Source organism: Enhydra lutris, unplaced genomic scaffold, assembly GCF_002288905.1.
Source record: "Enhydra lutris kenyoni isolate GAN:26980312 unplaced genomic scaffold, ASM228890v2 scaffoldscaffold5, whole genome shotgun sequence".
In the NCBI taxonomy this organism is placed as follows: domain Eukaryota; kingdom Metazoa; phylum Chordata; class Mammalia; order Carnivora; family Mustelidae; genus Enhydra; species Enhydra lutris.
In genome coordinates this window covers 52,275,004-52,296,239 of record NW_019154089.1, presented here as the reverse complement: position 1 = coordinate 52,296,239, position 21,236 = coordinate 52,275,004, and the positions used below count along the sequence as shown (strand labels likewise).

Here is a 21,236-nt window from a genome sequence, read left to right as displayed (position 1 = left end):
GCATGGAAAGAAGGGATTTGGAATTTTCCCTGATTTCAACCCCCCCCCCCCCCACCGTGTGCTTTCTGGGGGTGGTGAAACTCCCTCGCGTGAGTTGTGTGACTGCTAACATGACAACGCACGTACCTCGTCGGCACAGATGGTGGCAGAACCAGGACCCAAACCGAGGCCCTCTAGACTTGTTCCAGAAACCCTGACTCCAAAGCCTTCCCCAGAAGTGGGAAAGTACTATTGCATCAGGGGGACGATCTGCCCAGTGATTAGAATCCAGGGAGGGATCTTTCTGGGGGATGAGCTGGGCCTACCACTGACCAAGCAGGGCAAGTGGGAAGTATAGTGGAAGGAAAATGTATCCCAAACCTGGAAAGTGCCTGATTTAACAACAGTAAGTGCCTGATTTAAAAAAATATCAGTCTAGAGCAGTGCTTCTTAAACCTTAATGTGCGCATGGATCATATGGACATCTTCTTAAAATGCAGAGTGCCTTGGTCTGTTTGGGTTTATGTAACAAGAATGTCATAAGCCGGGTGGCTTCTAAACAACAAAGAGTTATTTCTCCCAGTTGTGTTGGCTGGGTAGTGGCGACTGCGGAGTCAGCAGACGGGGTATCCGGTGAGGCGTGCTAATCCCACTCAGGAGGCCTCGTGACCTAACCACCTGCTACACGCGCCACCTCCTGATCCCATCACATTGCGGCTTAGGGGGCTCACGTATACATTTTGAGGGCAAACACTGAATTTATAGCACAGGTTCTGGTTTTAAAGATTCAGGGTATGGTCTTTCCAAGCTCCCCAGGGATGCCAGTGTGGCCAGTCTGAACATCACTCTGCATAGGCGGGTAAGAGAGCAGTTTCTTTCTTTCTTTCTTTCTTTCTTTCTTTCTTTCTTTCTTTCTTTCTTTCTTTCTTTATGTGCTATGGTGAGAGCTGTGAAGTGTGTAAACCTGGCGATTCACAGACCTGTACCCCTGGGGATAAAAATATATTATATGTTTATAAAAAAATAAAATTTAAAAATAAAATTAAAAAAAAAATAAAGTCTTCAGAGAAGAGAGACAGAGGAGGAGGGAGTAACATCTCTAGCTGAATTTGTGTGAACCCATAAGCCATAATTAACCAGTAACAACAGAGCACCTGGCCTCTCAGCTCCCATAAGATGAAGGTCATTCCTGCTCCTGACCTGTGCTTGGTCCACAGAGAAGGCCCTTAACTCAAAACCCAGTAAAAGAAAGAAAATAATGTTGCTTCTTGAAATTCGGGTTCTTCAGTTCTCTCTCTCACTTCCTGTCCGACATGCTGGGAACTCACAAGATGAACTGAAAAGGAAGCAGAAAGACGAAAAAGAAGAGGGGCAGGGGGAAACTCATGTTTCTGAGCCTCTAACACAAAGCACTGATGGTGAGGAGAGGACTCTCCCGCCAGCAAGAGGACCTGTTCCAAAGTCTCACGTCAGAGTAAGCATGGGTCTGACCGGGCAACCCCCAAAGGTCAGGGGTCACGGGGAATTCCTCAGCCTGGGAGCAGGGTTAGAGGATACACAGAGCATTTCTTTCCATCCCTCCTGCCGAGGAACAACAAACCCTGACCCAGAGGCATCCCACAACTCAAAACGACTGTTTTCTGCAAACAAGCCACAGAGTTCCAGATCAGGAATCAAGGCAAGAAGCCATGCTGGGGAAGTTTTCCCACACAGCTCTGCCAGTGCATTTCATTCCTTGGCTACATCACCCCTTCAGCCAGAGTTCAAGAACAAGAGGGCAGAAATGGTTACATTCTTTGATCGTATGGAAAAAGAACACGCAGACCTTTCCATCTGGGTCAAGAACTAACCCACACTAAGGGACTCATGTGGTATGAAGCCCACCCCTCTGTCAATGGAGGCGCCATCATTGAGCTTAGGGGTTTACATGTCACTCATGTCACTGACAGCATTTGCACAGCGAAACACAGAGAACACTTAATTCTTGCATTTATGGAAATTAGAACCTAACGAACTTTCCAGAGTTACAATGCTATAACAGCATGTGGTAGCAAAAACTGAGGTCTTGGTAGTGAGAGGCTGGAAGACCACTCCAAGGCTTCATAGTGGCCCACATCCTAGAATTAAATCTCTTTTTTGAGCACATCTTCCATTTGTTCTGGTGACATAAATCAAAATTTCTTCACCTCAATGTAAAGCTGACTAATCAAGGAAACAGGGATGCCTTCAAACATGGGTATTGGGTGGAAATGTGTTTCTCTGACATGTCGGTAGGATCTGAGCATTTATGTAACTGTCTCTTCTTGAGAAAACCTCCTCCCTCGTTCCAGCTCAAGCAATTGTTCACTGGAGATCTGAAGCCAAGAACCCAATAGTCTCGGGAAATAGACACAGACTTGTTCTTCACCTTGAATTGAAGAAGATGTTGGGAAAAAGTTTTGGTCAAGACTTTCGGGAGGTCAATGGAAAAGGATTCCCTGGGGTGCCTGGGTGGCTCAGTCAGTTAAGCATCTGCCTTTGGCTCAGGTCATGATCCCAGGGCCCTGGGATGGACCCCTACATCAGGCTCCCTGTTCAGTGGGGAACCTGACTGTCCCCTTCACTCTGTCTGCCACTCCCTTGCTTGTGTGCGCTCTCTCTCTCTGTCAAATGAATAAATAAAATATTCAGAAAAAAACAAAAAAGGAAAAGGATCTGCTCTTAACGCCCATACAAAGCCCAACTCTTCATACTGCTATATGAAACTGAGCACCTCAGGCTTTGGGAAACATGTGGACAATGGGAGACTGTGTCCTCATGTGACTGTCACCTGGGGGCCACAGAGCCAGCCCAAATCCTGTGGGTAAGAGGCTCCGGGGTTATTCTAATAGCACACATTTGGGCAAATTGCAAGAAGGTGTGCAAGAGAGACAGATGAAATTATGAAATGAAAGGTGTCCCTTTCAAACAGATGAATTTTAAAAGGCACCTGTCTAAGTTGACAAACAACAAAAAGATCCTCCACTTTGGGCAAAGGGATTATAAAAACCTTCTTTTCCTCCTGAAGCTAGGATTTGGTTCCATTAGCAGCATAAGAGCTGGATTTCAGCCCTCACTGGTCCCTGTGATGGGGTACTTTTGTGGGGTTGGCAAAGCACAAACCACCCTGGGGGGCCCAGCCACTTTCGGTTGGGGATTCCCCTGAAGCGAGTATCTATTCCTTACAAGAAACACCTGGAAAGAAGAAGTAGAAACAAAGATGGGCCTGAGTCTGGGGTGGAGATATTCTCCTCCCTTCTCAGAGGCCTCGTGATTGGGCCTAGGACTCAGGAGACAATTATGCTTCCGGGTACCCCTCAGCAGGGGGATTAACAGTGGGGCAACCCTTGCTACAGATCAAAAGCCCAGCACTTGGTTAGAGACCCTCTTGGAGCTCAGCCTAGACCCAGCACAGCTAAAGCGAAGAGAAGTTTCAGGTCATTATTTGTATTGTCCTTCCTTTTAATGTAAACTTTCTAAAAGAGTCTTACTAAAAATTACACTTTGAAGAAGAAGAAAAGGCCTGACCCAAGCCCAGAAGAGAATAGCAGAGTTGACAGCAGTGTCCCCTCCCAAACTCAACATGATGGTGGCAGTCCCAGCGTTCTTAGAGTGATGAACCCAGGAGAGCCACAAAGCAGAGTGACATCACACCGCCATCACAAGGACCCAGTGCCCTGGGAACCCACCCAAAGTGACTCAGGGACCATTTCAGCAGACTGTGTTCTAGAAGTCAATAGATGGCTTTCCAGCCCTGGTTTGGGTCGTTGAGAAACCATAATCTCACTGTGAAGCCACAGCCAGGAAGGGTCTGCAGAAACATGGGGTAGGAGAAGGCTAACGGCTGAAATAAATACGTCCATCCCTTCAACCACGATTTACTGAAGGTTTACTAAGGAACACGGCTAAACACGCGTGAACAAGACAAGGTGAGGGAAAGAAGAGTTAGGCAAAAAGGAGAAGAAAATATGAGGTATTGTCGGTTCTTTTTTAAAATAAAACAGGCAATGTGATGAAACTCTGGAGGCGTCTCTGTAGACTGAACAGCCAGGGAAGATCATGAGCGAGGATCTGAGAGACAAGAAGGGGTGTCCCCATGGAAGTCTGAGGGAAGAGCATTCTAGACAGAGTGAACATGAACACAAAGGTGATGAGGCCAGAGTATGCTTGATACATCTGAACAACAGAGAGAAGGTCAGTGTGACTGCAGAGCTAGGCAGGAGGCCAAGGGGATGGGGCAAGAGGGCAGCAAGGTAGGCCAGGAGCAGATCAGAGGGAGCCTGGCAGCCAGGACAAGACATTTGGATTTTATCCTGCTGTGGTGGGAAATAAGCAGAGATTTTAAGCAGCAGAGTGCACCGCTCTATAAATGTGTTCAAAAGTCCAGTGTACCGCTGTGAGAAATGACTTGCAGGGAATTAACACAGGAAGTGGGGGACCACTTGGGAGGTCAATGCTGTGGCCCAGGAGAGACAGGATGGTGACTAGAACTAGGGGAGAGTTTCTCCACCTAGAAACGATTGATATTTTATACCATATAATCCTTTGCTGTGGAGGGCCGTTCTGTGCACTGTAGAAAGTTTCCAACATCTCTCACTAGAATCCAGAAGCAATCTCCCCCTTCCCAGGTATGACAACCAAAAATATCTCTAGACATCCCCAAATGTCCCCTCTAGGGCAAAACTACTCTTGCTGAGAACGAGTGGACTACGGTGTTAGCTGTGGAAATGACACGAGTAGTAGATTCTGCATACACTGGGATGGAAGAGCTGACAGGATTTGACAGGAATAAATACAGAGTGTGAGAGAAGTAGATGAGTCAATGATAATTCCATGAGTTTTGGCCTGGGTAACTAGAAGAACAGAGTTGACAAATACAGCGATAGGGAAGATGGCAGGAGGAGGGAATAGAGAGTATTGCTTGGGGATGCCTGGGTGGCTCAGTCAGTTAAATGTCTGCCTTCAACTCAGGTCATGATCTCAGGGTCCTGGGATGGAGCCCTGCGTTGGGCTCCCACCTCAGTAGGGAGCCTGATTCTCCTTCTCCCTCTGCCTGCCACTTTGCCTGCTTGTGCTCGTTCTCTCCCTCTCTCTGTCAAATAAATAAATCAAATCCTAAGGAAAAAAAAAAAGAATATTTCTTTTAACATGTCAAATTTAAGATTCCTATTAGGCATACACATAAGATGGCCAAGAGCTGGAGTTATAAGGAAATATCAAATAAATAAATAAATTTAGTAGTTATTCACATAAGTATACAGAGATAGAGAAAGATGATACGATGACAGATAGATGAGTGATAGACAGACAGGTAGACACAAAAGACAAACATAACTGTACAAATAGATGATTAGGTAGACGATAGATAATAATGATAGATGATGAATGAACAGATGGACAGACAGAGAAGTTGATAACATTTGGGGCTGGTCAGGATCACCTAATAAGAGGGTCAAGTGAGAGAAGAGGGAGCCACAGACCAAGCCCCGGGACACTCTATTAATTAAAAAATACAGAAAGGAGCAAAGGAGGTTGAGACGGAACTCTCAGAGTGGTGGGTAGGAGTAAAACCATAATAATGTGGTGTCACTTAAGCCAAGAGAAAAAAATACCTAAAAATAGGAATTGTGTCACATGGTGCTGAAACACAAGTCCAAGGAAATCAGAAAGGCACCGATGGGCAACATGACCTTCACTGTTGACTTGACAAGAACAGTTTTAATGAGGCGTCCCAACACTGTCAGTGAAGAGATTCAACTCCTCCTACTCGCCCAACAAGAGTACGCAACAAGAGACAAAAGGTCAGGATACTTTTCTCAAGTATTTGAAGCTGTTATCTACAGCGGTGTGAGATAAGCAGGGCTGACTAATGGGATTATCCATTTTTTTCAGGCAGGAATAGTTTGCAAGGGGCCTATGAGGGTTAAGGCAGTCACAGAAATGAAGGTTCTTGCCACAGCTTTCGAGACAAGCTGCACACTTAAAAACCTTTCAAAAGGGAAAAGGGCACTGGAATTCTTCAGACTGAAAAGAAATAGTAAATCATACTAACGAGCCATAGAAACTTGGGTTCCATCAGAGCAGACTCTTCTCCAAATCTACTCTGAATCGATGAGCTAAGTCTCCCCGGGAATAAAATGCCGTCATCCCACCAGCTGCCATCTTTGAGCAGCAGGGGAGACAGTGAGGCTCCGCGCAGAAGAAATTATTATCATTCTACCAGACTAATTTAGAATCAGAAAACTCTCCAAAATAGAATACTTCAAGCATAAATATGAGTGAACAAACCAAGGGAACAAATTTGCAAAAAAGTTTTCACTAAGTTTTCCCCAAATAAATTCTCTGATCCGGAAAAGTGAATTAGGAAAAAAAAAAAAAAAATACAAGGCAATTACTGATTCCACTTAACAGCCTCATTCTCTAATCACACTAACTACCTGACAGGTGGTATGGGCCTGCCCTTGGTAAGGACAGCCCACTTAATGGCTGGGAGATTTCCTGGTGAGAAATGCCATCAGAGTGAGATTTAGAAGGGAGGGCCCATGGAGCTGCAAAATTCTCACCTTGGGAAGGAGGGACAACCTAGCATTTTGGACGTTTTCAGTCCCACCAGTCAACCTGGATAAGTTTCATGAGAAGAATTGGAAGAGACCTACTGTGTTCATGGATTGGACTAAAAATAACACATGTTAATTCCCCAAATCTATATATATATAGGCTTAATGTAATTCCTACCGAAATCTCAGCAAATTTTTGTGGTCCGATTATTCTAAAATGTACAGGGAAAGGCAAAGGAACAAGAATTACTAAAGCAGGTTTGAAAAAATGTAACATGGTAGGAATCAGTCTACTTGATTTCCAGACTAATTATATAGCTACTACAGTAATAAAGATTCTACTGGTGGAATAGAACATAAAACTCAGAAATAGACTCACAAAAATAAGCCTCAGAAAGCCTTCCCAAATGCCACTTCTGTCCTTAGGTTTGGGGGGTGGGGGGCTTAAAACTGAATATATCCTAAGCTCAAATCCTGTGGATTTGAGTATAGGGTCATGTTTGGATGAAAGGAAAATAAGTGTCACAGAAGTCAAATTCCCAGATAAATGATCAGGAGAAATCAGACACAAGTCCAATCACTATCCTTTTGATGAGGGGCACTGGGTCTTTTTTTTTTTAAGATTTTATTTATTTATTTGATAGATCGCAGTAGGCAGAGAGGCAGGCAGAAAGAGAGAAGGGAGGAAGCAGGCTCCCAGCTGAGCAGAGAGCCCGATGCAGGGCTCGATTCCAGGACCCTGAGACCATGACCCGAGCCAAAGGCTGAGGCTTTAACCCACTGAGCCACCCAGGAGCACTGGGCCTTAATCACAAATGAACTTGAAGCTGGCCAGCTTGTATGCTCACAGAAAGGAAAAGAAAGTCATTTGGATTTTAGTGCCTATTTTATAACTGTCCATTAACTGCTCAATTCTGGGTGAAGGGCTCCAAGGCAATGCAAGTGGACTGGCTCTTCTGGCAAAAAAATCATTCAGCAGTTTGAATCTAAAATTTTCCATCATCTTGGCTACCACATTAGTCCATTAGTTCATATTTGCTTCTTTGTGCCCGTGTACTCAGTATGAATCTGGAATCTGAAAATGAAAACGCCCAGATGGTTGTCTTCATGGCTCCCTGGGGCCATGTGAAATTGAAAAGATCCCAATATTCTGTTTCTGAGCCTGGAATAATGCTAAACAGTGTGCAACCTCCCTTACAAAACACAGGGTGAAAAGAGGGGCCAACTGAGAACTGCGGTTCTCAACCCTGGCTGCACACTAGCATTACAGGAGAGAGCTGCTACTGTAGAGTCATATTAGCTAATGCTGTTAATTAATCCCCACTCACGCCAATCCATTGGCCAGCAACACTGACTGCGTGTTAGAGTTTCCTAGGGAGCTTTAAAGAATTACAGATGTCTGAGCTCCCCTCTCAGACCCATCAAATCAGAACATCGGGGAGGACAGGTGGGCAATGGGTACTTTTGAAAAGCCCCCCAGCATCATTTACTGAAGAGACTGGCTTTTTTCCACTGTATATTTTTTCTTGTTTTGTCGAACAGTATTTGACCATAGAGTTGCGGATCCATATCTGGGCTCTCTCCTCCGTTCCACTGGTCTGTGTGTCTGTTTTTGTACCAGTACCATGCTGTCTTGGTGATCACAGCTTTGTAGTAAAGCTTGAAATCAAGCAACGTGATGCCCCTAGCATTGTTTCTCTTTTTCAACATTTCCTTGGTGATTCTGGGTCTCTTCTGGTTCCATACAAATTTTAGGATTGTTTGTGCCAGCACTTTGAAAAATGCTGTTGGTATTTTGATCGGGATGGCGTTGAAAGTATAGATTGCTCTGGGCAGCGTACACAATTTAACAATGTTTATTCTTCCAATCCATGAGCATGAAATGTTTTTCCATCTTTTTCTGTCTTCTTCAATTTCTTTCACGAGTGTTCTGTAGTTGCTCGAGTATAGATCATTTACCTCTTTGGTTAGGTTTATTCCAAGGTATCTTACGGGTTTTGGTGCTATTGTAAATGGAATCGATTCTTTAATTTCCCTTTCTACGGTTTCATTGTTAGTGTATAAGAAAGCAACTGATTTCTGTGCATTGATTTTGTCTTCTGCCACATTACTGAATTGCTGTATGAGTGCTAGAAATTTGGTGGTTGAGTCTTTTGGGTTTTCCACATAAAGTATCATGTCATCTGTGAAGAAAGAGAGTTTGACTTCTTCTTTGCTAATTTGAATACCTTTCATTTCTTTTTGTTGTCTGATTGCTTCAACAAAGCAGGAAAAAATATCCAGTGGGAAAAAGACAGTTTCTTCAATAAATGGTGCTGGGAAAATGGGACAGTTAAATACAGAAGAATGAAACTCAACCGTTCTCTTACACCATACACAAAGATAAACTCAAAATGGATGAAAGACCTCAATGTGAGACAGAAATCCATCAAAATCCTAGAGGAGAACGTAGGCTGTAACCTCTTAAACATCGGCCATAGCAACTTCTTTCAAGACATGTCTCCAAAGGCAAAGGATACAAAAGCGAAAATGAACTTTTGGGACTTCATCAAGATCAAAAGCTTCCGCACAGCAAAGGAAACAGTCAACAAAATAAAGAGGCAACCCACGGAATGGGAGAAGATATTTGCAAATGACACTACAGACAAAGGGCTGATAGTCAAGATCTATAAAGATCTCCTCAAACTCAACACACACAAAATGGATAATCATCATCTGATTATCCATCAGATAAATCCATCAAAAAATGGGCAGAAGACATGAACAGACACTTCTCCAATGAAGACATACAAACGGCTAACAGACACATGAAAAAATGTTCATCATCACTAGCCATCAGGGAGATTCAAATCAAAACCACATTGAGATACCACCTTACACCAGTTAGAATGGCAAAGATTAAAAAGGCAGGAAATAGCAAATGTTGGAGAGAACATAGAGAAAGGGGAACCCTCTTAAACTGTTGGTGGGAATGCAAGTTGCTGCAGCCACTTTGGAAAACAGTGTGGAGATTCCTCAAAAAAATTAAAAATAGAGCTACCCTATACTCTGCAATTGCACTACTGGGTATTTACCCCAAAGACACAGATGTAGTGAACAGATGGGCCACATGCACCCCAGTGTTCATAGCAGCAATGTCCACAATAGCCAAACTGTGAAAAGTGCCGAAATGCCCTTCAACAGATGAATGGATAAAGAAGATGTGGTCCATATATACAATGGAATATTATGCAGCCATCAGAAAGGATGAATACCCAACTTTTGCATCAACATGGACGGGACTGGAAGAGATTATGCTGAGTAAAATAAGTCAAGCCAAGAAAGTCAATTATCATATAGTTTCACTTACTTGTGGAACATAAGGAACAGCATGGAGAACATTAGGAGAAGGAAGGGAAAAATGAAGGGGGGGAATCAGAGGGGGAGACAAACCATGAGACTGTGGACTCCAAGAAACAAACTGAGGGTTTTGGAGAGGAGGGGGTAGGGGGGTGGGTTAGCCCAGTGGTGGGTATTGAGGAGGGCACATACTGCATGGAGCACTGAGTGTTATACGTAAACAATGAATCCTAGAAAACTACATCAAAAACTAATGACGTATTGTATGGTGACTAACATAACATAATAAAAAATTTTTTAAATTTTTAAAAAAACTCCCCGTGGATCCTAATATTCAAACAGGGTTATGAGTGACTATTGTAGTCCGGTGCCTGTTAGACTTCAGTGAGCACCAGAATCTCCTGGAGGACTCATTAAAACAAAGGTTTCAAATAGGCAGATAACAGAGACAGAAAGTAGATTCATGGTTCCCCAAAACTAGGGAAGATGAGGGGATCAGAGTGCAACTGGTAGAAAGACTCGGGCTCAAATGAACTGTGCAGTAAATTTATTCAACATCTCCAAGCTTCATCATCTACTCAATATAACCAAGATGGGGGGCTGGAGAGCAGAAGAGAAGAACGTATTGAAACTACCTCATATGCCACACATTTTAGTACCTGGTATGTTGGAAACATAAAAAGATGATAATAGCAGCCAACACCCATTGAGTGCGTATTGTTTATAAGCACTCTTCTAAGGTGTTTATATATATTAATTCATTTAATTTCCACAATATTCTATAGGGATCAGCAAATTTTTTTTCTATAAAAGCCAGATAGCAATTTTGGGGCCTCATGGGCCATATAGTCCTGATCCCAACTACTCATCTGCTGTTGTAGTCCGAAAGCAACCTTAGACAATGTAAACATGTGGGCTTATCTGTGTTCCAATAAAACTTTATTTATAAAAACAAGAGGTGTACAGATTTGGTCTGCGGACCGTAAGCCAAGCCCTGGTATATGAGATGGGTACTGTCACTATCTCCATCTCATAGATAAGAAAACGAAGGCACGAAGGGATAAACTGACCGCCTAAGTTTCTGTATGAAGTCTGATGACGAAGTCCACACAGTCAACTATAGACCGCAAAAGCTGTTGACAACACCGTCATCACCAGTGAGCCTCTCACTCAGTCCAAATCCAGGTTTTCCAAATTCAAAAGGGGCTGGCCAGCCAGTCAGGCACAACACCCTGAAAGGCCTCAGAGGCTGAAGACCCAGCTCCACTCCTCCCTTGCTCCCATGCGGTCCCTGGTTGAAGTTCTCCCTGCTCTGAGTCCTCAGCGCCTTTCCTCTCCATATCTCCCAGATCGGTCAGCTTTTTCTTTTATGCATTTCTTCCCCAACCCATTTGGTGGCCAGGACCACGCACATCACAAGTGCTCAGTTTGCACCCACTGGAGGTGTGTGTGAACCCATGGGTACTGGGTGTGTAAGCCGAGAGGACAGGGGCCGGGGGGCAGAGAAGGGAGGGAGGGACCCAGGCACTCACCAGTCCCTGGCAGGCACTGAGGGCGGCGGTCCCGATCCTGACACCCTGTTGCAGCACTGTGCCCCTGAGATGGCAGGGGGGTGCTGAGGAAGCCACCATCTTCACGTGGGAAAGGTTCCCGTACCTCCTCTCCAGGATATAGCTTTTGGAAAGAAATCCCTGATTGACCGACAAGTTAAAGAACAGGTCCTTCTCCTCGTGTGAAATTCTGTAGTACACCCGGTCCTCTGAGCCATCCACATCTCTCTTCCTCCTGCTGTTGCCGGTGACAGGATGGTGCAAGCCATAGGACAGAAAGTGCCCCCTGGCATCTACTCGGACTGGGGCCACCATGTGGTATTCGGGCAGGGCCTTGAGAAAATGCTCTGAAAGAAGAGAAGACAAAGAATGAGACAGCGAGCACTCTCGGCAGAGTCAACAGCAAGGTCAACGCTCCGCCATTTGGAACTTAGCGTGTTGAGGGCAAAATACCACCGTTGGCCTGAAGTCTGCAGGTCCCATCTACTGCACAAACACTGTCAACAGTAAATTCCCGGAACAACTCAAATCCACTCAGGGCCCCTCCTTGAGGACACGTGGCAGTCTGAGCCGACACCCAGGCACAACTCTGGAGGGCAGATGTTTTCCCAGAGTCAAATTAAGATGAATTCATTCATGAGGTGTCCTGTTAGCAAAGGGGCAAGGTCAGCGTAAGGAATGTTGCAAGCCTCAAGAGTTCTTGAATACAAATCACAGAGCTCCACTGTTTATTTGAAGGAGCTTAAATGCCTCGGGAACTTCCCATTAACTTGGGTCCGAGGAATAATAAAAACAGCTAACCGGTCGGTCGTATACACGCCAACAAACTTCACACCAGTCATGGCATTCGCGTTCCGTGCCGTGAAACAGGTCCTTAAAAAAACAAACTCGGATTTTCTTTCTGTGTTTACAAAGTATACAAAATAAAATGGCAAGATGAAAACTACCGCTTTAAAAACGCAAGACAGGAACCCTTGTCCCTTCCACACGCGAGAACATACACACGCCTTTTGGCTTGCTCACACTTAAATTCCCACCCCTTCCTCCTCAGCCTGATGTTTGAGAAGAACAAGGAATCTAACAGGAGCGAATCATCACTCGGGATTACAGACTACTTCAGGCAAACCGTGAGCCACTTAGTAAAATAACCAACACTTGCATTAAGGGGGAAAAAAAAGAAAAGCAGCCAGGGAAGAAGCAAGAGAGAGAGAGGAGAAAACAAGGGCCACCTCCCGCCTCCCAGCTATATTCCGCCTTCCAGCTTCTGCTGTTTTGTCTGTTACTTCCCGCTATCCTGTCTGTTGCACTGACAGCCCATCTATTCTCACTTAGGTTTGAAAGTCCCAACTCCAACCCCCCTTCTTTCTCCTAATGTTCCTGGCTGAAGTTCTCTCAGGTCCTTACTTTCCGTACCTCCCAGAATACCTCATTTTACCGTGCTTTTTGTTAATGAGACTTTATTCCCGAAGCCTCTGGGGGCCAGAATCTTGCACGTCACAGGTGCCTGGCGTGTAATGTGTCAATCAGTGAGCACATCTGTAGCTGGTTAATTAAAAGAACCGGACTTAATGGGGGTACATTTATAAAACATCCTCTTTTCCCAGATAACTGCCTTCCAACACACTTCGTGAAATCGTTCGTTTCTGCCTTGGATGAAATTTGGGGCCGAGCACAGAGTTTTCACTCTTAGGTACTAACGAACAGTCTCAGTTTTTTAAGCGCAAAAAAAAATCCAGAACTATTGCTTCTGATTGCAGCAGTTCGTGGCAAGAGATCACACAGCAACATGGATAAATCTTTAAAAACAATGTTGAGTGAAAAAGAAGAAACAAAACAAGTTAAAACAGAGCCACTGACATCAATGGAAAATACATGCACACCAAAACAATAATACAAAGTCAGCCAGAACATATGTAAATGAAAAATACATATGGAACCCATTAAAATGATTTTCCATGAGGAGGAATGGGTGTAGGGACAAAAGTGCAGAGAAAAAAATAAAAGAAAAGGGTTTTGCCTGAATCAGTGACACTAACTTGCCATGAACTCGGAGTCAAATGGACTAGGTCTCCATACTGCCTACTCCCCAAGGAATATCTATATATTTAGTATCAGAGTTTCACTGACCTTCCAAGTTCAGAGCTCAGGAGAGGAAAGGGGAGGATGGGTCAGAACAGGGTGGATACAATTGGCTTCCCTGGTATTCTTCTCAGGTTACTCTTTAATTCTACTACTCACAGTGATGTCTCTGGCTTCTCCAGGGTGAGCAGTGGATGGAAGTTACGGGCAGAAAAGCCTTACTCAAGTGGATAGCCATCACCTTGCAGTGGGCCCAGCTGTGCGTGGTCACTGCCCAGATGCTCTCAGGGAACGCTCCTCTGTGCCTTACAGGGCCTGTCTCTGTAGTTGCATCTCAAAGAATTAAACACGATTTTTGAAAGTATAAAATGAAAGCTAAAGCTTGCCTAAGCCCCAGCACCTACTCCTCAAAGAACAAAAAAGCAAACAAATTTAGACCTCTTGACCCAGTTGCTTCTCATCTAATGGGTTTGGAAGAGAAGCAGCGTAAATTGGCTCAACAATAACACGACGGTAACAACCACAGTCACCATTTAACAAGAACTTGCGAGGAGCCAGGGACCATCAGTCCCTTCTCACTCGGTCATCGCAACCTGTGCCACAGATCAGGGAATTCCCATTTCATAGATAAAGACACCGAGCCTAAGAGAGGCCCCAGAGCCAACAAGCAGCATCCCTTATACTGAAATCCCATGCTTCCTATTTCAAAACGATCTTCCTAGCCACTGCCCTTCACGTACAGAAGCCGCTGCACTTGGCAGAGAGTGTAACAGATCAGAAGCTACACCACTGCCCTAGGGAGATAATCTGACAAGAAGAGGGTGGCATAACTTCTTTAAGAGGCTTTTGCTCAGCAATAAAGAGAGATAACAATAGCCTGTTTAGCAGGTAGAGTAACAAGAGGTTAAGACTAGTTTTGCCTCTTAATTTGATTGCAAACAAAGCAGCAAGCCGTGTCAGCCCATAGGTGTGGACAGAAATAGGAGGCCACAGGAGTCTGACTTAGTTGTCGGTAGCCCACCTTCTGTTGCCTTATCTATACAAAGGCGTCACAATATGAGTTTCTACCTCCCAGGTGGCTGTGAGAATCCCGTGTTATTTATAAATGTAATAGAGGTCGAACAGTGCTTGACCAAGAGCACTCAGTGGCTATGACAGAAACTTGGCCATCAAGGATCACTGCACCATAAAGAGATAACCTCCAAGCAGAGACAGGGGAGAAGCCCACGCTCACCTTGGCTTCCTCTCAGTGCGTATTTAGTTTGGAAGATGAGGTAGCTATAACCTTGGTCAACAGAAAGCTGAGCTCAGAGGGGATATGACAGGAATGGGGAAAGCACAAATCAGGAAATAATTGTTACCATTTCTGTGGTCAAGCCCAGCATTTAGAGTATACTAACCTGGTTTTTGTCTAATCCGTACTGTTCTCTGGGACAGATATTAGTAACCATGTCCCTCAGCTTAGCCCTCATTCCCATCCTGGTAAAAAGACAACGAAGAGGGGTGAGGATTCATTCTGGGGTGATCTGACCCTGGAGCCCACCCTTCTAACGGCTGCCCTTGCGGCTTCTCAAGGGTCTACTGCTGAGAACCAGACATCAAGATGGCGCATCAACAAGGCTGTGGGGGGGGGGGAACTGAGGCACACTGTAATCCCATCACAGTCTGCCCCTTTATGGAAATACATTATCAGCCCTGAATACCTTGATTTGCCTTCTTTAAAATTAGCCTCCAAACCCTCAGTCACAAACACTGACGATACCTCATGGGAAACTTTGAGTGAAGCCTGCTGGCACAAGTGCTTTTTTTTTTTTTTTTTAAAGATTTTATTTATTTATTTGACAGAGATCACAAGCAGGCAGAGAGGCAGGCAGAGAGAGAGGAGGAGGGAAGCAGGCTCCTGGCTGAGCAGAGAGCCGGATGCGGGGCTCGATCCCAGACTCTGAGACCATGACCCGAGCCAAAGGCAGAGGCTTTAACCCACTGAGCCACCCAGGCGCCCCAGCACAAGTGCTTTTGAAAATTCACAACACCAGGTGATCTTTTACCCTCTGCTTAGGAAGAAAGGAGAGAGCTGAGAGAATATTTTACCTGCCAGATTTTATAGTTTAGGTTAAATCTATATTTAACTCTTGATATGGTGTATTTCTCTCTTAGAGAGCAGTAAATTTCTAAGACTCTTCACTAAAAAGGGCAATGAAATTCTCTAAGAGTCAGAAGTTCATTTTCAGAATTCTCTTCCATGGGATGTTGCAACTTTTCAAATACATTTTTATCGTAGAAAACTACACGTGTCAGGATGTGGAGTATCGTATCGGTCCCCCATGTTGTACCACAGGCCCCAGGATTTCGGATTGGCTCACCAACCCTACGACCACTAACCTCCAGACCATCATTGCTTAGGATAACAGACGCAAATAAAATACCAAAACTGTGAAGTGTCTCCTTACATAAAGAAAATAAATGAGATCATTTCCATCCTTTTTTTTTTTTCCCCAATAGCAGAAATACATGATTAGACCATTTGTGTTGAAGTGCACTCGAAACTTCTGTCTGGAAACACTCCCTCTGTTCTTGCAGAAACCTGAGCAGCTGAAAGCACATCTCTACGCTGGGATGAAATGCCGGCACTGTTGATTTCCCATCTGGGGATCACGGAGATCAGGGAAATAGCCGGTGACTTGCCGACAGTACAAGGAATAAGGAACCCCAGGGGCTATCATGGCTGTGGCAGAAAGGCAGTATGTTGTGCACAAGACTGATGTTTCCCATTGTTCTGATACTTGATTGGGAACCAGGAAAGCTTGGGGAAGTCCCTGCATGTTTTGGTATCACAGGCGAGCGCTGTGGAAAGAATACTGGCAAGAGTGTCAAATCTGCCTTTTCTGGTCCGAGAAAAGATTGAATGTACCTCTGTGTTCTTCCCAGGGCTAAAAGCCTGCCTCTGCTCTCTGCCCCATAGAACTAGAAAGAATGTTAAGGATTATGCAGGATCAGAATGTCTCCAACCATGGGACCCTGTGCACTCCCCTCCACCCGTGGGCTGAAGTAGCACTTCCTAGGTGCTCCCTGAATTCATGCTGACTAACAGACTCACCTCCCAGGCCCCTCACTCCACCTCCGGAAAAATAAGGATGGCAGAGATGATATCTGAAGTCTTTCACAAGTTTAAACATGCAGCATTTGGGTGCAATTAAAAAATGTCAGAGTAGAAACGGAAATCTAGGGACATTGGTTCTTTGTGAAATGATGGGCTGGCCATTTGGGGCAAAATTCAGGTCATCTTAGTCCCAAGAAGCCCTAGAATTTTCTCGTCCCTTCTCTCCATCTCTCTGTCTTTCTCTCAGTTGTTTTCTTTCTCTCTCCACTCGGTTCTAAAGGAAGCCTGCTCAGAAATTTCTCTGTTGGACCAAAGGTGGATTACTTGTAAATCCACTGGTAAGTTTATTAAGAACAAATATTGTGGAGAAAAGACTTTTAGGAACGAAAATTCTTTTTAAAACCTAAATAGCTGAGCATCGCTGGTAAACTCGGAGCACTCTACAGCTCTTTGTCAATATCAAATAATTTCAGCACTGTAACCCCAGCGGTGACCAAGCAAAAGAACCATCTCTCACCTTCCAGAAAGGAGAGAGCAAGGCCCAGGGGAGTCTGCTCCACACTAAGCTGAATTCACTTACAAAGATGTGGAGCAAGGAGACCTAAAAAGCAACCAACCCACAAGAATGTGTGCCTTTGAACCAGGTCATCTCCAAATGCCCTGGGAAGTGCTCACAGGCTCTGTCTGTGCTGTCAGAAGAGAGACTTTTCACAAAGGGACTGTTTTTCAAAGAAAAACAAACACTGCTATTTTAAACTTGGGGGTGGGAGATGGTATCTGGAACGTTTACACAAGCAAGTGCTGGCTGGCTGACATCTAACCCGGGTTCTCAGCTCCAGCGTCCAAGGAAAGCAAAAGGGACTTGCTCTTGATGGTTCTTGAAGTCACAGTAGATGAGCTCTCAGCGGTGTTGGAACTTTGCAACGTAGGCAGAACCCTGTGTGGAAAGCCTCAACAAAGACAGGCTCGTGATCTCTGCCACCCAAGTGGTCTTGGGAATTAAGAGGGTCAGAATGCTAGTCAAGCTTCTCAACGCTTGAGCACAGTCAGCAAAACACTGGACTTAATGTCTGCTAAAGCAGTGCTGTGGGTGTGTGGGTGTGTCTGTGCATTTGTGTGTCTGTGTGTCTGTGTGTGTGTGTTGTCCCTACCTTATTATTGCTAAGAGGCCAGCCTCTGGAGCAAGGCTACCTGGGTTCAAAACCTCACTCCACCATGAACTGGGCCCATGAACTCATCATGCTTCCCCAGCTTTAAAACAGAGACAGTAACAATGGTCCCTGCACCCCAGAAGGCTGTGGACAGTGGTTGCTGAGCTGACACAGGCAGAGTGCCTCAGCAGTCTTGGTGCATGGAACTTTCTCCAGCCACGTGGGCCATTGCTGCAGCTCTATCTTCTCCCAGAAGCACATGGAACTCCCCACAAAACACAGGAGTGTCTCTGACCCTCCCAAGTCCAATAAAAAAGCAGAGGCAGCAGTGCCCTCTGCTCCAGCTGTTAGGTTTAAAGGGCAAGTTGTCCTCACACCCCCTCCAGCGTTTTCAACAGCACTGTATGCTTCATGACATTCACAAGGAGATGCAGCCAGATGCCATCAGAAGGCAAGGTGGGGAAAGGTGAGCCCCTACAGTGGTCAATTTCCCCCCAAAAGAACTGTTATTTTTAAAACACAGCCCTAAATCTTTCCAGGAAACCAAAACACAGCCAAACTCACTCAGCAGGGGGCCGGAATCACATTTCCCCTCCCCTGTCCAGAGCTGAAACTAACTAGAAACACCCCCAGTGGCCAGTTGGAACTTAAAAAAAAAAAAAAAAAAAAAAATCATTTTCTGTATTCAGAACTTGAAAAATAGAGGACTGAAACAGTGCAGCATTCAAAGAGAAGACAAAAGGGGGGGGCGTTACCAGTTACCACTTGGGTCTTTTCTGCCTCAGCATAGTGTGTAAGAGACGGGATTCACAACCTTTCGGTAAGAATTAAGGAATCATCACTCAACACTGAATTCTGAGACACCCTATGGTACTGAGCTCCCAGCCCAGATTTCCTTACGACTCAGCCAAACGGTTTTGCAGAGTTCAGCCAGTGGGGGAGGGGGAGCAACCAACTTTCCACGCGTCTCCCCACCACGGTTTTTAAAGGAAATAAAGAAAAGCCACTAACCTTGCCTTCTGTCCGGGAAGTGCACAGGGCCTGGCTGAGCTTGGCTCCCATAGCAAAGGGCCCCAAAGTTAAGGAGGTAGGCTACAACGGAGAGGTTTGCAAGCCAGCTCCTCTGGGCACATGGCATGATTCAGTTGTTGGGGAGAAGAAAAGTCAACAAAGTTTAGCTCTCAGCTCAAGAAATCAAGTCCTCGCCTGTGGCCGAGCAGAAAGATGCAGAGGTGCATGGTCCAGGAGTGGGACGGAGCGGCTGCAAAGCTGCCCAAGATCTCCCTTTGCTTTCTGACGCAGAAAGGGGTTAGTTACCTTTATCCCCCTTCCCTCCTGAAAGGGGAATGATTCAACTGGCAGCGCCTGCTTTCCGCGGGGTGTGGATCGGGTCAGAGCGGGAGGGGGGCAGCCCACCCAAGATCCCCACCCCTCTGCCTTCAGCGCCGCCGGGCCTCGCAGCCAGCTCCGCGCATCTTCCTCCGGCCTCCCACCCCCACGCTCCTCCGGCCCCGCCCAGAGCCCTGCTGAGCCGGCCAAATAGGGGAGACCCGGGAGAGCCACCCTGGGCGGGACTGCGGAAAGAGAGGCCCCCAGGCCAGCCCTTCCTGGCCAAAATACAGGCCGAAAGTGCTGAGCGCAGAGGTGGGGCAAGGAGGTCCCCACTCCTCCACGCCCCGGCTCAGTGCTGCCCCCTTGGCTGCCTTTCTCCTCCCAGTTCCGAACTTTTCCTAACATCGCTCTATGGAGACCCCTCAGTCTTCTCTGGGACTCTCTTCCAAGGCGAGATAGGATTTGCATTTTAAAAAGAAATGGGCAGTTTCTCTCTTGGCCAAGTCCTGCAGAGGGAAAAGGCCTGAGCTAGTCTTCTGGTTCAACCCTGAACAAGTCTCTTCGTGGCCGCCAAGAGGTGATGAGACCAAATGATTATGAGCCGCGCTGGGTCTGCTGGTCCCCCTGGTGCCTTTCTACTTCTATTACCCCACCTTTCCTAGCCCACCCCACTCGCCCACAAGCAAACCAAGACAGTGGAGGAAGTAGGCCCAAGAACATGCGAAGGTATTTCTCCAATTCTCCTGCCCAGGCTGCTCGTGGAGGAGGCAACCACGGGGCTGGAGCTTTCCATTACTGAGAGAACATTGCAAACCAGGGAGCTTTGCCAAGCATCCTGAGAATTGACTGGATAATCCAGCCAAGATTTCACACCTCTGGGCTGAAACAGGCTTCCTTACTCCATTCAGGAAGAATTTGGCCCCATACTGGTCCTCCATGCCTTCCAGCCAATGAGGCGTGCAGGAAGGCCACTCGTTCAACCCTGTGCAGGCCTGGGCAGCCCCAGTAAAGCAGTGATCCAAGGGCAAGGTGGTCCCCTCAGGCTTGGGGTGGGTCGGAATCCTTCGGACTGGATACATACGTGCCACCGTATTTCCAGGGGTATGAACTAGTTTCTATTATCGGCATTAGACATTCCCATAAAGCTGGTGACTTAAAACAGCATAGATTTAGTATCATACAGCTCTGGAGGTCACAAGTCTGAGATGGGTCTACCTGGACTAAAATCCAGGTGTGGACAAAGCTGCATTCCTTTCTGGAGGCTGTAGGGAAGCGTTGTTTTCCTGCTTTTTTCATCTTCTAAGGGGTTACCCACACTCCTCAGTCCCTTGCCCTCGGCCCCTGGTTTTCAAAGTCAGCAATGGCCAGTGAGTCTCCTATATGGCATCATCATGACACTATCTCTTTTCCCTCCCTTTTCCCTTTATAAAGACTCTTGTGATGACATTGGGCCCACTCAGATCATCCAGAATAATCTCTTGATCTTACAATTAGGCCATTAGCCCATTAGCGACCTTAACTCCATCGGCAACCTTTAACCCCCCGTCCTGTAACATAACATGTTATGTCATCATGGGCCAGTCATAAAAGTGCTCTGAGCCTCTTCTCCTGTGACATAAATATCAAGTAGGAAGAGCATAACTTAAGTGCAAAAGAAACTCAGATATGACAGGCCTGTCTGGTGAAATGGCATGATGATCTAGCAGAAGTGTAATTGCAAGGGCATTAAAGAACCACTTTGAACCAGAACTCCTTTTGTTTCTTTTCCTTTCTTTCTCTTCTCCTTCCCTCAGTCTCCCTCCTCCACTTCCTACTCTTCTTCCTCTTCATTTTATCCTTTTAGTAGCAAGCAGGGGCTCATCTGAAGGGCTGGCTCACTCCTGGCTTCCATGTCCTGGAGAAGAGCTCTGTCTCTCAGCCTAAACACTCTGGGAACTTCTGAGTCCCAATAATGTCAGTGAGGACCCATGGAACATTCTAGACTCACAGTTTCTTAACCTCTTCAACTCTGATGGCTTTCCCATTACTTTCATTTCCTTCCTACTCTTCAAGACCATGACCAGAAATATCTGTCATCCAGAGTCATCCAAGCCTGAAATCTTGCAACTCTAAAATCCCACCAAAATCCCAG

General features: G+C 45.8%; 1 protein-coding gene across 1 annotated transcript; it reads right to left on the bottom strand.

The window, feature by feature from the left end:
• Window positions 1-10,966: 10,966 nt before the first annotated feature.
• On the bottom strand, window positions 10,967-19,121 carry LOC111140784 (A disintegrin and metalloproteinase with thrombospondin motifs 12-like). Its single transcript, XM_022492966.1, has 3 exons — window positions 18,785-19,121; window positions 11,426-11,790; window positions 10,967-11,026 (listed from the first exon to the last, which is right to left on the bottom strand). Exons 1-3 carry the CDS (start codon window positions 18,909-18,911, stop codon window positions 10,967-10,969), a joined length of 552 nt encoding a protein of 183 aa, XP_022348674.1. The 5' UTR covers window positions 18,912-19,121.
• Between the last annotated feature and the right edge of the window lie 2,115 nt (window positions 19,122-21,236).